This window comes from Rhinolophus ferrumequinum, chromosome 13, assembly GCF_004115265.2.
Source record: "Rhinolophus ferrumequinum isolate MPI-CBG mRhiFer1 chromosome 13, mRhiFer1_v1.p, whole genome shotgun sequence".
Classification (NCBI taxonomy): Eukaryota; Metazoa; Chordata; class Mammalia; order Chiroptera; family Rhinolophidae; genus Rhinolophus; species Rhinolophus ferrumequinum.
Genome location: NC_046296.1, coordinates 49,252,124 through 49,266,478, shown reverse-complemented (window position 1 = coordinate 49,266,478; position 14,355 = coordinate 49,252,124). Strand labels below are relative to the sequence as shown.

The 14,355-nt window shown below is 39.1% G+C and overlaps 1 protein-coding gene across 1 annotated transcript in view; it reads left to right on the top strand.

Moving 5' to 3' along the window:
* TTC27 (tetratricopeptide repeat domain 27) overlaps positions 1-14,355 on the top strand; it is a 143,354-nt gene that overhangs the window by 47,065 nt on the left and 81,934 nt on the right. The window contains exon 10 of the mRNA XM_033125352.1: positions 10,968-11,081. Within this exon, the coding sequence (XP_032981243.1) occupies positions 10,968-11,081 (114 nt within the window). The remainder of the gene's footprint in view (positions 1-10,967; positions 11,082-14,355) is intronic.

Here is a 14,355-nt window from a genome sequence, read left to right as displayed (position 1 = left end):
GATTGAAAAAAAATGTAATCCATGCTTATCCACACCAGAGAGATCTTGTAAAACACCCAAGAAGTTGTGTATCACAGGTATTCCAGAAATTCCAGTCTTAGAAATATACTTAGGAAGCTCTCTCATTGGCACCAGTAGACCCATATAAGAATGTTTAATATTAGCAGTATGTGTAATGGCAAAGAAACTGGAAACAACTTAAAAGTTTGTTGACAGGAGAATCGATAAATAAATAGTCATATATCACCCTTGTGAAATATCATACAATAGTGAAGTGAAAATAAATGAACTATAGCTATGAGCAACAACCAGGATAAGTTTTATAAATATAATAAGTTAAAAAACCAGACACAGACTCACAGGTGTTTATATTATTATATGAGGTCAATTAAATTTGCAAACTTATACTAGAAAGAAATGCTACATGCCTCATTGTTGAATATCACTACTGTCACCTTTGAAATACTCCCCTTGGGAAACCATGCACCGATGCCAGCCAGAGCCTAGTCTACCCTTCAAAGCAATTTTGGAACTCTTTTTCTCAAATGGCCATCAGAGCTGTCATCATATTACCCTTGATGTCCTGAATGTCATCAAAATGTCTTCCTTTCAATATTTCCTTTATGTTCGGGTAAAGAAAGAAGTCACTGGGGGGCCAGATCAGGTAAGTAGCTAGGGTGTTCCAATGCAGTTGTTTGTTTACTGGCTGAAAACTCCCTCGCAGACAGTGCCTGTGAGCTGGTACATTGTCGTGACGCAAGAGCCATGAATTGTTGGTGAAAAGTTCAGGTCATCTGACTTTTTCATGCAGCCTTTCAGCACTTCCAAATAGTAGACTTGGTTAACTGTTTGTCCAGTTGGTACAAATTCATAATGAATAATCCCTCTGATATCAAAAAAGGATAGCAACATCATTGCAACGATTTCGCGAACTTAATTGTCAGACCCTGTATTTTGTAATTCAGATTTTAATTACTCTTAATCTTCTGCATATATTGAATAATAAAAAAAAATCTAAAAACTATTTTGAGCAATGGCAAGATGGTCTAAATGTCATTTGGTAAACCATTTTAAAGAATAGACTGTACTGGTTTCATTGCATACATTTTACTTTTAAAGTGAGTCTTGTTGACTTTCTGCTGGTGAGCAGCAGAATCAGTGATGATGGGAGCACTGGTATAAAGTAAAGGACAAAAACTTTAAGAAAGAAAAGCCCTTTAGTGGGGCTGATGGTCCCCAGACAGGAGAAAGATTTAGCTTACAGCTAAATGGTGTAATACATTTGATATTAAGGTGTCTCAGGGTTTTGTGCTTCTGCTTTTGGCCATCATCGAAGCTAAAGCTCTTAGGCTTTCTGACATGAATGAATATGGTGTTAAAAGATGAAAAATTCAGTTTGAAAATAATTTGTTTGTTTTAAGTAGGTCTGCACTTCATGACAGTGTGAAGGGTGTACCTGGCAGTGCTAATGAACTGACATCTCCAGAATGCAGATCTCTTTTCTGAGGCGGCCAAATGACCAACCGCTTGATCTCTCTGGTGTCTGCTTTCTATAGGAAAATTCGCAGAGCGTAGAAAAGAGCTTTGAAAGCATTGTAATAGCAGGAGATCCAGAGTCTCAGAATTTGCCAAGCATGCTACTAGATATGGTGGGAGAAATACAAGTATAAAGCATAGGACTTACCTTCATGGAATTTTTAATTTAGCCAAGATCAGATAAACTTATGAAAATGTAACTAGCAATACCAGGCAGTTTAAACTACAAATTGATAGCGCAGATAAATAAATCCCCTAACTGCTCAGAAGAGACGAAAATATTTAGGACGGAGCCGTCAAAGAAGGCTTTGTTCACTAAGGGGGGATTTGAGTCCGGCCTTGAAAGACAGCTGGGGTTTAGATGGAGTGATAGCGAGAGCAAAGGAAGGAGATGGGAAAGAGTGAGCTTACTGGGTTCAGGGAGCTGTGTTGGCAGGTTTGTGTAGGGCAGTCGTGAGTCTTGGGTGAAATAGATTTGAGACAGACTTGAAATGATGTACAGAGCAAGGATGCAGGATTTAGACTGCTGTTCTACTTTAGGGGAATAATTTATAGGTTAAATTTGGAATTTAAAGTTACCGTCATTTAGTATTGGTTTGAACAATGAATGCTCTTTTGAATAGATCATTAAGCAAGGGGAATGGTGCTGCTTTTTATAGTATGTCTTTGTTCCTTGCTGTATAAGGTCAGCCTGACCTGGGTGGGCATCATCTGATGTACGTGTGGAAAAACAGCCATCTGAAAGCTCCATGTTTAAAGGGGCAGACTGGCTGTCTGTCATATACAGGATCCGCGTGACCTCTGGAAGAAGATTTTTTGAAACATGCTAAGAATGAAAGGAAATTTGTTTTCAATAGAAACAACATCCCAGATCCTCTTTGATGGTGTTACAGAATTTTCTTTGCTACATTTCTGGGAATGCGAGTTATGTTGGATATACTGGGAAATTGTTAGTTAAGTAAAATAATGCCTATATATATAGTGTGTCATAATATTAAAATTTACTTTTTAGTGTGAGGTAAAGTGGTATTCACTGACTTTTTCATTTCCAGCAGTTAACAGAGTTTCCTCAGATGTTAGATTATTACAGTTCCTTTTTTAGCGTGAGACCTAGCGTCAGCTCAGGTGGCATATCTTAAAGTGATAAGCTCCTACTATGGCGTGCAGAGCAGACTACCTTATGCTCTCAAAATTATCTTCTTACATCCTTATCAACAATGCTGAAGTGGATTGATTCTTTAACAATGAAACATTGCAACTATAAATAAAAGATATCACTATAGTTCATCAACATTCATAATAATGAAAGAAATATTAAAGAGTATAGAAAAATTATATACCTGTAAAATCCTACTAACTCAATAAGTCACTTTTCATAGAATTTGGTCAATGAGATTTGAGAAATGCGCAAACTTTTCTTAAAACAGGCAAATAAATGGTATCCCTCCATTTGGTGGTTTCTGGTCTCTGCACCGATGTGGTGGGAATTCCATCTCATATACAAGTATATGGTTGCAAACGGCACAGTGTTCTTTAGCCTTGTCCTGATTCTCAAAGTGCTGCTACGTGAAAATACTAAATTTCTTAAACTTCTGTTTCTTACTGGATTTTTAGCCATACTCATAATTTAGTGAGCTGATATTTTATCAAATTACTTTAGTTAATAGACTCTAGGTAGAAATTAATGCACTTAAAAAAGATAGCATTTGTAACTGTATGATTCCACTTATATGAGGTACCTAGAGTAATCCAATTCATAGAAACAGAGAGTCGCATGGTTGTTGCAGGGGGCTGGCAGTAGGTATAATGGGGAATTGTTGTAATGGGTATAGAGTTTCATTTGCAAGATGAAAAGAATTTTGGAGATTGATTGCACAGCATTGTGAATGTACTTAACATAACTGAACTATACACTTCAAATTGGTTAAGATGATATGTTTTATGTTGTATGTGTTTTACCACAATTAAAAAATATATTAAAAAAGAGAAAAAAAACACCCGTAATAATGCCAAAAAACATCAAATTCCTGAGAATAAACCTATCAAAAGATTTATAAGGCCTCCACAGTAAAATCTATAAAACATTATTAAGAGAAATTAATGAAGACCTAAGTATAGGATTTAGGGTATGCTATGTTCATGTAGGACTCAGTATTTTAAAATTTTAAGTCTCCTCCAATTAACCTGCATAATCAATGTAGTCCCTAACACAGGCCAGCAGTTTGATATTTTTGCTTGTTGCTGTTACTTTTTGGTTTTGTGGAACTCAAGCTGACTTGAAAATTCATATGGAAATGCAGAGGGCTAAGAACAGCTATGGCAGTGCTGGAGAAGAACATAGTGCAGTATTTCCTCTGCCAGGTATTATGGAACGACATGTATATTTGACAGTGCTCAGCACACTCGGGTCCTTGGATGGGCAGTATCAGCATAACCTGGAGCTTATGAGACATGGAATTTCTCTGGCTCCACCTTCACCTTAACTGAATAAGAATCTCTGGGGTTGGGGCCAAGGAGTCTGTGTTTTAACAATCTCTCTATGTTCTTCTTATGTACTTTTAAGTTTGAGAAGCACTGAATTAAGATATTTTGACATAAGGAAGTACAGGCCAACCAGTGGAACAGATAGTCTAGAAACATCCATACATACACGGTTCATTTGATTTATGACAGACTTGGCATTGTAGTACAATGGGGATTGGGTAGGCCTTTCCGTAAATGGTTAGATGATTTATATCCATATGGAAGAAAACTATTTATCCCCTATCTCATACTATACGAGGTGTGATCAGAACATACTGTGAATGTTTAAATAAAAAAATTTATTACAGTAAAAGACACATTACCATTAATCCCCCTCAAAATACCCCACCTCTCTTCGAACACACTTAATCCCATCATTCTTGCCACTTTCTGAATCAGTTCTGGAAGTCCTCTTTCATGAGTTTTTTTACTTCACCCTCCATCACGACAATGCTCCGTGTCACACATCGCTATGGTGTGACATTTTCTATCAAATAAAAACATTACGGTGTGTCCTCATCCACCTTATTCACTGGATCTGACACCATGTGACTCCTGGCTCTTCCCCAAAGTCAAAATGATTCAGGACATTGAGGAAGCCACGACAGTGCAACTGAAGACATCCATGAAAGAGGACTTCCAGAATTGCTTCAGAAAGTGACAAGAATGATGGGATGAGTGAGTTCAAAGTCAGGGGGAGTATTTTGAGGGGATTAATGGCAATGTGTCTTTTATTGTAATAAATTTTTTAGATTTAAACGTTCACTGTAGTGTCTGATCATACCTCATATATGCAAAAATCAATTCCAGATAGATTATGCAAAAGTGAAAAGCAAAACTATCAGGCTTTTAGAGGTAAATGTAGGAGAACATCTTTGAGACTTTAGGACAAACGGAAATAAAGCTGTAACCATAAAACAAACAAACAAAAAAAGATAAACTGGAATTTATTAATATGAAGCACTTTTTATCAAAAGATACCATTAATATTGTTAAAGAACTTTGAACTCTGCCTTGCTAGCACATCGTATGTGTTAAATAAGTGTTTGTCAAATAAGAATAAATAATATATTACCCTCTTCCAACGAAAAGGCAGAGGACATGTGTCCAGAAAATATAAAGAATACTTACAAATTATCAAGGAAAATTCTGACAACCCAATTAAAAAAACAGGCGAAGGACTTCAAAAGGGACTTAATAAAGAGGCAATAAAAGGGTCATTAACATATTCAAAGGTACTCAACTGTATTAGTCATTAGAGAAATACAAATTTAAACCACAAAGGAATACTGCTACATACCCACCAGATTGGCTTACACACAAAAAATAGGCATTATTCAGTGTTGCAAGGATGTGAAACAACAACTCTCTGATGTTTCTAATAAGAGTGTGAAGTAGAACAACCCTTTTAGAAGATTGGCAGTATGTATGAAAGCTAAATGTATTCATACTCCGTGACCTAACAATTTCACTCCGAAGTATATACCCAACAGAAATACTTCCATCTAAAGAGCATGTCTTAGAATGTGCCTAAGAGTACATTCTGATAGCACATCTAGAATGTTCATGCACATTTGTAATAGCCCCAAATTGGAAACTACCTAAATGCCCATTAGCAGTATAATGGTTAAATACATTGTATATTTATGCAATGGAATATTATGGAGCAATAAAACGAACATTGTACAACTATATGAATGAATCTTTCAAGCATAATGTTTAGCAAAAGAAGCCAGATACAAGAGTATTCTCTGATTACATTTGTATAAAGTAGAAAACATGCACACTGATTTATTTTGTTAGAAGACAGGATAGGAGTTTCTCTTTGCCGAGGGGCAGAGAAGTGTCCAAGACAGAGAACAAGGGGACAGTGGGATGCTGGTAATGGTTTTTGATCTGGATGCCAGTTACATAGATCTGTTCAGTTTGTGAAAATTCATTTTGTGTGTGTGTGTGTGTGTGTGTGTGTGTGTGTGTGTGTAAAATGCTTTAACAGAAGGAAATACTGGATCTAGTAGCCATTTCTTTGCCACATCAAAGTGAAAAATCTGTGGAAAGAGTCACATAAGACATGCACATTCATTGTCCAATGACTTGCAATGGTCATTCTTCCATTCTGAAAGAACAGTATCTTTAAAAAAAGGAAGGTTCATAAAGCACCTTTTCTCAGCACATTTTAACCAAACTAGAATTTCTTATGTAAAAGTCAAAAATTTCTTTTAGACTGTTAACAAATTAATTCAGCTTTCTTGTGTGAATGTATTAAGTTCATTTAAGTGTTGGCATACATCTTCCCTATAGTCTAAATGAAGATAAAATACGAACTTCAAACTTACCGTCTCTGTCAGTGCTTTGCTTGGGAAGAACCTCAGTTTATTTCTTTGAGCCTATCAATACTAGAAAGCATCAAGATTCAGGATGACCCACTATTTCCATATGGAAAAAGTGACAATTTCATGCCAAAAGCACAGAAGCATCAATCAGTTTATTTTCACAACAGACTTTTGCCATGTGTCTAGGTGATTTTGAATGTTTTGGTTTTTCTTCACAAAGAAAAAGAAATGTAACGATTATGGCTGTAAGGAGTTCTTTCCTACAACAAAGATAAAACAGTATGCTGTAATAATGGGCAGCCAGTTTTTTCAAGTTAACGCTGTCTGAACATTTCACCATGTATCAGAACGGAGCTGGCAGATGATACCCTGAAGTCTACAAGGACATGGTTTAATCATAGTGGGACATCATTTGGGTTTCTGTCACTTGGGAAGATTTCTAATAAGTTGAATATTTGTGCAATAGAAAAGCTCATTGCTGTGCACAGCTTCTGTTTGCCAGTGCAATAGCTAGTATTAGGCATTTTAAACTCGAAGGTAACTAGCATCAATACCTGTTCATGTGTGAGTCGCTAAGCCGTGCACTGGCAGGTGGAGTGAGCACTGCTATATATCTTAGGTGGAGTGGTGACAGCTTAATTTGTGTTTTGGGTAATTTGCCTTCTGAGGGAGTTGGCATATCTGTGTCTTCAGAAAGGCGGCAACTTGCTCTCCTGCATGGAGGAGGGCGAATAATATCCTGGTTAAGAACCACTGTTATGGACGCTTTTGCAATTGAGTGTTTACCGTATTTTCCTCGGAGCAAGAAGTTAACTCTCCAGTTATCAGCCTTTTAGTAATTTCTGTTATTTATGACCAGTCTAGAGTAAAATATTTAGAAATGTACAGAATATTTTTGAGAAATGAGTGAATTATTAGAAGCAAATTATAAATTATAAGAATTAGAAACATGCAATATTGTAAATCTTCATAAAAATGTATTCTTTGTGGGAAATAGAAGATGAGATGATGAAAAATTGTGCTCACTCTAATTTAATTACATAGAAATATATCAGAACCTTTTCATACACTAAGATAACCCAGCCTTTGGGAAACAAATTCTGAAATTTGGGAGACGTTGAACATGTGTACAGGATATTTCATCCAAAATATCATTAGTGGCTTTAAAATACAATGAAATATTAGTTTGGGCACAGTTATATTTTATCTTCTCTTTTCTGTTTTCAGTCTTTTAGCAGCACTGAGCTTGACTGTAAGATTGTTCTGTCTTTTTAAGGACTTTTTTAGTAATGATTTTGTAATATATATGCTACTTTTTTGTTGTGGTAAAATATGCATAACATAAAATTTGCCATTTAACAATTTTTAAGTGTTCGGTGGTATGAAGGACATTTACAGTGTTGTGCAATCACTACCACCATCCATCTCCAGGACTATTTTATCACCCCGGCCTGAAACTCTGTCCCCATTAAATGGTAACTCTCATGCCCCCTCCCCCAGCCCAGGGCAACCACCATTCTACTGTCTGTCTCTATGAGTTTCACTCTTCTAGGTACCCCATATAAGTGGAATCATACAGTATTTGACCTTTTGTATCTGGCTTATTTCACTGAGCATAGCGTCTTCAGGATTCATCCATGTGTACCAGAACCTCCTTCCTTTATAAGGCTGAGTAATATTCCAAACTGGATGCAGTGATAGAGAACCACTGGGGAGAGATGGCGTCACTTAGGTAGGTGGTTGAGAAAGGTTCTCTGAGGAGATGGCATTTAAGCTGAGATCTGAATGGTGAGGCAGTCAGCAGAAGGCAGTGGGGTGGACATTCGCAGGTCCAAAATTGGAATTAAGAGCCATAACCCTCGTTGAGGACATGATAGAGACTATGGATTAACTCCACCGGTCCATCTGGACAGATGACAGCTTGAGTTCTCACCATCCGGGCTGGCCTGCTGCTGAGGCAGGTAGTTAGGTTGGTGTTCTCTCCATTGGGTTTGCTTGCTGAACTGTTAGACTGGACATTTTTAAAAAATATAATTCCTTCATAAGTCAGTAGAGCTGTAGAGCATATACCTCCTGTCAGTTTTCTTTTTCTTTTCCTAATATCCCCTATTATGATTGATTCCTGTGAGCAGCAGTGTTTTATAAAATATATTAAATACAGCCTATCTGCAGTTAACTCCTTTCTGAAAGACTTTCCCAAGTCTATATCTCTCAGCCAAATGGATATAAGATAAATGCATTCTTCAGTGATATCATTATCCAGTCAGTTCTTTCTTTAAAGCTTTTCAGATATCTACTTGCCAGATTGCATTTTACTTTTATTGTTTAGTGAGAATGTTTTGCTTGCCCTTCACATAAACGTCTCAGGCAAACTCTTGTTCTCGTGCCAGCATAGAACACAGTCTGACTTTGTTGTTTTTCCGAGGGAGATATCTCCTCTCTTTGGTGTGCACACCTCCAGAAAGCTGGGTTTTAAGTCGGACAAGCCTGAGGCCTGAGTTGATCTGTGTACTGCAATGTTATTCATAAAGCGATCAGTGTGATGGGAGGTGTGGGGGAGGAAAACTGGGAGGAAAAGTCATCGTCCCCTCTCTTAGGGTCCTTGGCTGGCTCTGAAAATTAGACTCACCAAGAATGATTAACAGGAGAAAGGCACGCAAATTTACTTAATATCAGTTTTGCACAACATGGGAGCCTTCATAAGGAAAAGAAGACCTGACGAAACAGTTAATCCTGAGTATTTTTATGCTCGGTTTGATGAAGAGTGGGCAGTCGTGGAGGAATGTGAGCGGTCAAAGTGTCTGAGGGATGTGTATTAGGCTGGGGGTACTTAGTCAGGCTTATTTGTTGGGATTCTTCTCAGCGTCCATATGTCTTCAGAGATAAGGATGCCCCTTTCTTCTGGTTATAGAGAGGGCACCTCTCACAGGCGGCTTTTATGACCTGTTTCACGGGAGGAGGCTGGGGGCGGGGCAGGGGTCAGAGTAATCTTCTGCATCTGCTTTCTCATACTCCTTCAGCTTAAAACATTCCATATGCCAAGGTACCGTATTTGGGAGTCGTGTGTCCTGAACCCCATCAGAGGTTAGTGCCATCCCCCATGCCCACTCTGGAAGGTGATTTTCTGTTAAGGGTGAGAGAAAGCAGTACAGGAGAGGGGGCCACGTGTGCTTTGTGTGGGCACTCTGGGAGACTCTGTGAAGCCTCACCTGTTCACACTGCCTTCATCCTCACAACTCTGTGAGACATGGGAATGGCTGTTTACGGAGGAGGAAAGAGACCTCGGGAGGTCAGATAGGTCCTAGGGTCACACCTGGGATTCTAACCAAGCTCTGCCTGACTTGGAGACTTCCCCGGATGTCCCACATAGCTCTGTCCCCAGTGTTATCATGAGGTTACAGATGCTCAGTGGTTTCTAGTACATTCTCTGAACTGATGGCAGTCACTTTTCTCTGGCATTAGTTTATTCAAGATGCCCTCACTAGGAAAGCATTTTAACTAAAATTGGAGATTCCTTACCCTAACCAAGGCCAGAAAGCATTTGCATGCATTTTAAAATAGTAATACAAATAGAAAAAAAGATCTTATGCCTTTAACTTTTTTTTTCTTTTTTATTGGGGAAGGGGTACAGGACTTTATTATTGGGGAACAGTGTGTACTTCCAGGACTTTTTTCCAAGTCAAGTTGTTGTCCTTTCAATCTTAGTTGTGTCAGGCGCAGCTCAGCTCCAGGTCCCGTTGTTAGTTGCAGGGGGCGCAGCCCACCATCCCTTGTGGGAGTCGAACCGGCAACCTTGTGGTTGAGAGGATGCGTTCCAACCAACTGAGCCATCCAGGAGCTCAGTGGCAGCTGAGCTCAAGGTGCCGTGTTCAATTTTAGTTGCAGGGGGCGGAGCCCACCATCCCTTGCGGGACTCGAGGAATTGAACCGGCAACCTTGTGGTTGAGAGCCCACTGGCCCATGTGGGAATCGAACCGGCAGCCTTCAGAGTTAGGAGCATGGAGCTCTAACCGCCTAAGCCACCGGGCCGACCCCACCTTTAACTTTTAAGTGAACAAATACTTCATTTTGGGAGCATTTTGTGTACTTAAAGTTTAAATTGCATTTGTGTCTGTGAATTAAGTTTTTTTTTTAAGTGAAAGGGCACCAGATTTCTAATTGTTTTCATTTGTGAATTTGGGTAGTTTTAAAAAATTTATTTCAAATTTGAGAAAAATAGCATTTATTTTTCTGTGGTTTATTTTGTCACATGTTGTAATCTGTGAGATAAAAAGATTTATTAGTCTATGGTGTGATATATTCTGCTTACTGTTTTGATTAACTGGAAAGATTCTGATTCATTCTGTAAGTGACTTATTCAGTAGAATCAATCAACTAGGTTAAGTAATGACCACAGTTTTCATAAGAATATTTGAAAGCACATGTTGTATTATTTTTCACTGAGATTTTCCAAACTGCCTTCAGCTGTATCCTGATATTTTTGGAAGAATTAGTTTTGTTCTATGTATAGTGGGATCACCCAGCTTATCCCTTCTTTATGTGGTTTTTATTTCATTTTATTTTCTCTTCCATCAGTGTTTGCTTTCACAAGCAAAGTACTGGGCCATTCAGACATCAGCCTTGGTCCTCCGGACAAAACTCGAGAGAGGAAGCACACGCCGAGTGGAACGGGCGATGAGGCAGACACAGGTAGGAATTCATGTGGCAATTTTTGTTTTTCTTCCAACTCTTTATTGCTGTCAATAAGCGTGCATGTATGTTATGAATCTAGAAGGATGAGATGGTTTGCATTTTACTTAAACGCTTTGTTATTATTCAGAGTATAGGTTTTAAAATTGGATTGCTTGGCTTCAAAGCCCAGCTCTACTTAGCTCCATGACCATGGTATTAAACCTCTCTAAAGGAAGACTGTTCCTTTCATCATAACACTTCTGGTACCAAATGTGTGGGTCTTCTGCACCAAGGAATTTTCCACTTCCCTTTGTGCATCAGCTGGGTGTCCTACAGTGTAAATCAACTCTGACACTGGAGTTAGTGCAAACCCCACAGGCTAAGGGCTCAGTCCCACAAGACTGCCTCCCACTTCAGATGTCCGTTCCAAGTCTCGGTACTTCTGACTGACTGGCTATAGATCGAACGTTCTCATGACCCCCTCAAGTTTGTAATTTGCTAGAATGGCTCACAAAACTCAGGGAAACATACTTTACTTGCTATTACCGGTTTATTACAAGGCCATTATAAAGGATATAAATGAACAACTGGATGAAGAGGTACATAGGGCAAAGTTCAGAAGGGTCCTGAGCATAGGAGCTTCTGCCCTGACGTAGTTCGGGGTGTGACACCCTCGCAGCACAGGTTGGTACATTCACCAACCTGGCAGCTCTCTGAATCCATTTTAGGGTTTTTATGGAGGTCCCACCATGTTGGGGTGATTGATCAAACCATTGGCCATTGCTGATGAATCTGCAATCCCTTCTCTCCTCCTGGGAGGTTGAGGGTGGGGTGAAAGTTCCAACTCTCTATTCATCACATTGGTTCCTCTGAGAACCAGCCCCCGTCCTCCAAAAGTCACCTCATTAGCATAAACTCAGGTATAGTGAAAGAGTCTTATTATGAATAACAAAAGACACTCCACTAACCCCTACCACTCAGGAAGTTACAAGTTTAGAAGCTCTGCCAGAAACCAGGGATGAAGATCAAATATATATTTATTATTATCACAACATCACATGTCTGAGCCTCAGTTTCATCATCTTTAAAAACTTTATTAGAGCAAAAGAATGAAACTAGACAGCTATTTGACATCATACACAAAAAAAATTACTCAAAATGGATTAAAGACTTAAATATACGACCTGATACAATAAACTATATAGAAGAAAACATAGGTACTAAACTTACAGACCTTGATTTCAAAGAGAATTTTATGAACTTGACCCCAAGGACAAGAGAAATAAAAGCAAAAATAAATGAATGGGACTACGTCAAACTAAAAAGGTTCTGCACAGCAAAAGAAACCATCAACAAAACAAAAAGGTAACCACTTGAATAGGAGAAGCTACTTGAAAACAATACCTCTGATAAGGGGCTAGTATCCAAAATATATAAAGGAGTCATACAACTATCGACGAAAAAACATCCAGTTTAAGAGAAGGCTTGTAAGAGTTTATTTGAGCCAAACTGATGACAATTGCCGGGAAACAAAATCTCAACGGAGTGAGAAAATGCACCCCAAAATGGCGGTTTGCAGCTTATTTTCTATGTAGAATCAAAGGAGGAGGGTTACATGAAATCCACTGGTGGTAGATTAAGGGGGTGGGGGAAAGCAAAGTGGGGGAATGTCTGGGATTGGATAAAAGTAAATTGGAGAGACAGGTACTTTCACATAGGTGGATACCAGATAGTTAATAGTTCACATAGAGATATTAGTCAAGGGACAAGAATAATAATGAGGGATTCTGTAGTTTCCTGTTCTGGTGGGGGTGGGGGAGAAGGGATTACTGACATTCCAAGGATGTTATCTTAGATGCAAAAAGAAAACAGACAGGCTCACTTAAGGTAAAGATTGACCTTTGTCAAGGAAGCTGCAGACTAAAGATGTGACTTGGCCCACCTTAGTTAGGAATTTTTATGTTCACGACATCCTGTGTGATTATTTTCAGTCTCCTGAGCTTGTCAGGTTTAACATGTGACCCCTTTTTCCGTCCACACAACTAAACAACAACAACAAAAACAATTCTATTTAAAAATAGGCAGAAGACCTGAACAAATACTTTTCTCAAGAAGACACACAAACAGCCAACAGATACTATATGAAAAGATGCTCAACTTCGCTAGCAATTAGGGAAATGCAAATCAAAACCGTAATGAGATACCAACTCACACCTGTTAGAATGGCTGTTATCAATAAGACAAGAAATAGTAAGGGTTGGAGAGGTTGTGGAGAAAAAGGAACCCTCAAACACTGCTGGGGGGAATGTAAATTGGTACAGCCGCTATGGAAAACATTATGGAGTTTCCTCAAAAAGTTAAAACTAGAATTACTGTATTACTCAGCAATCCTTCTTCTGCATATCTGTTACCGGAGAGTGGGCCCGTCTCGGTGTGGTGTCCAGGTTCTTGGCGTCTCAAGCAAAGAATTGAACGAGACACAGAAATAAAGTGGTGAAAGAGTAGTTTATTAGAAGAGATAGTGCACTCCAAAGAAATAGGAGCAGACCCTACCAGTAGAGAATGGCATAAGGGCCCATTATTAGAAGCAAAAGTACACTCCAAAGAGTTTCGAGCCAGCCGAGTAAAAGGATGGGCTCAAAAGGCTCAAAGGCTGAAGGTGGCATTATTAGAAGAGAAAGTACACTCCAAAGTGTTTGGAGTGGGCCCCGAGCAAAGGAGAGGCTCAAGAGGCACTGACTGGTGAGGACTTGGAGTTTTCATCCCTTTTTTCTCTAGAATGGGCTGTTCCTTTCCGGGCATGGAACCACTTGATTGACATCTGTGATTGACAAGGGGCTATTACCTCATCTTTTTAGACTACGCTTGTTCCTTCCCAGAATTCAGTCTGTTATAATGATATTAATGAACTTCCAGGCATATGCATGATATTATAATGATGGTATAAAGTGGTCCAGGTGAAATGAAGGTCGTTGTGGCCTTTACTGTGCAGGTGTGAGTGACCAGTTTAATCTAGTTGGGCATTTTGTACCCATTTGTTTCTTCATAGGGGTAGATAATTACAGTGAAAAGGGGAAGTTTTGGGCGGAGAGTGGAGGTCTTTTGGGCGGTTGCATTCTGTGGGTTGTGCAGTAATGCAGAGACCCGATGCCTGTCTCTTAACTGCCTGCCTTGTTTTCCCCTTGAGAGATGTGACCCCCATAAAATCTCTATGGGAAGTTGAGGGACAGGAAGTCTTTTCTTCTGTATCTGCTTCCTGCTGGGCAGGGGCGTAGAGCTGTCCCTGCCTGTT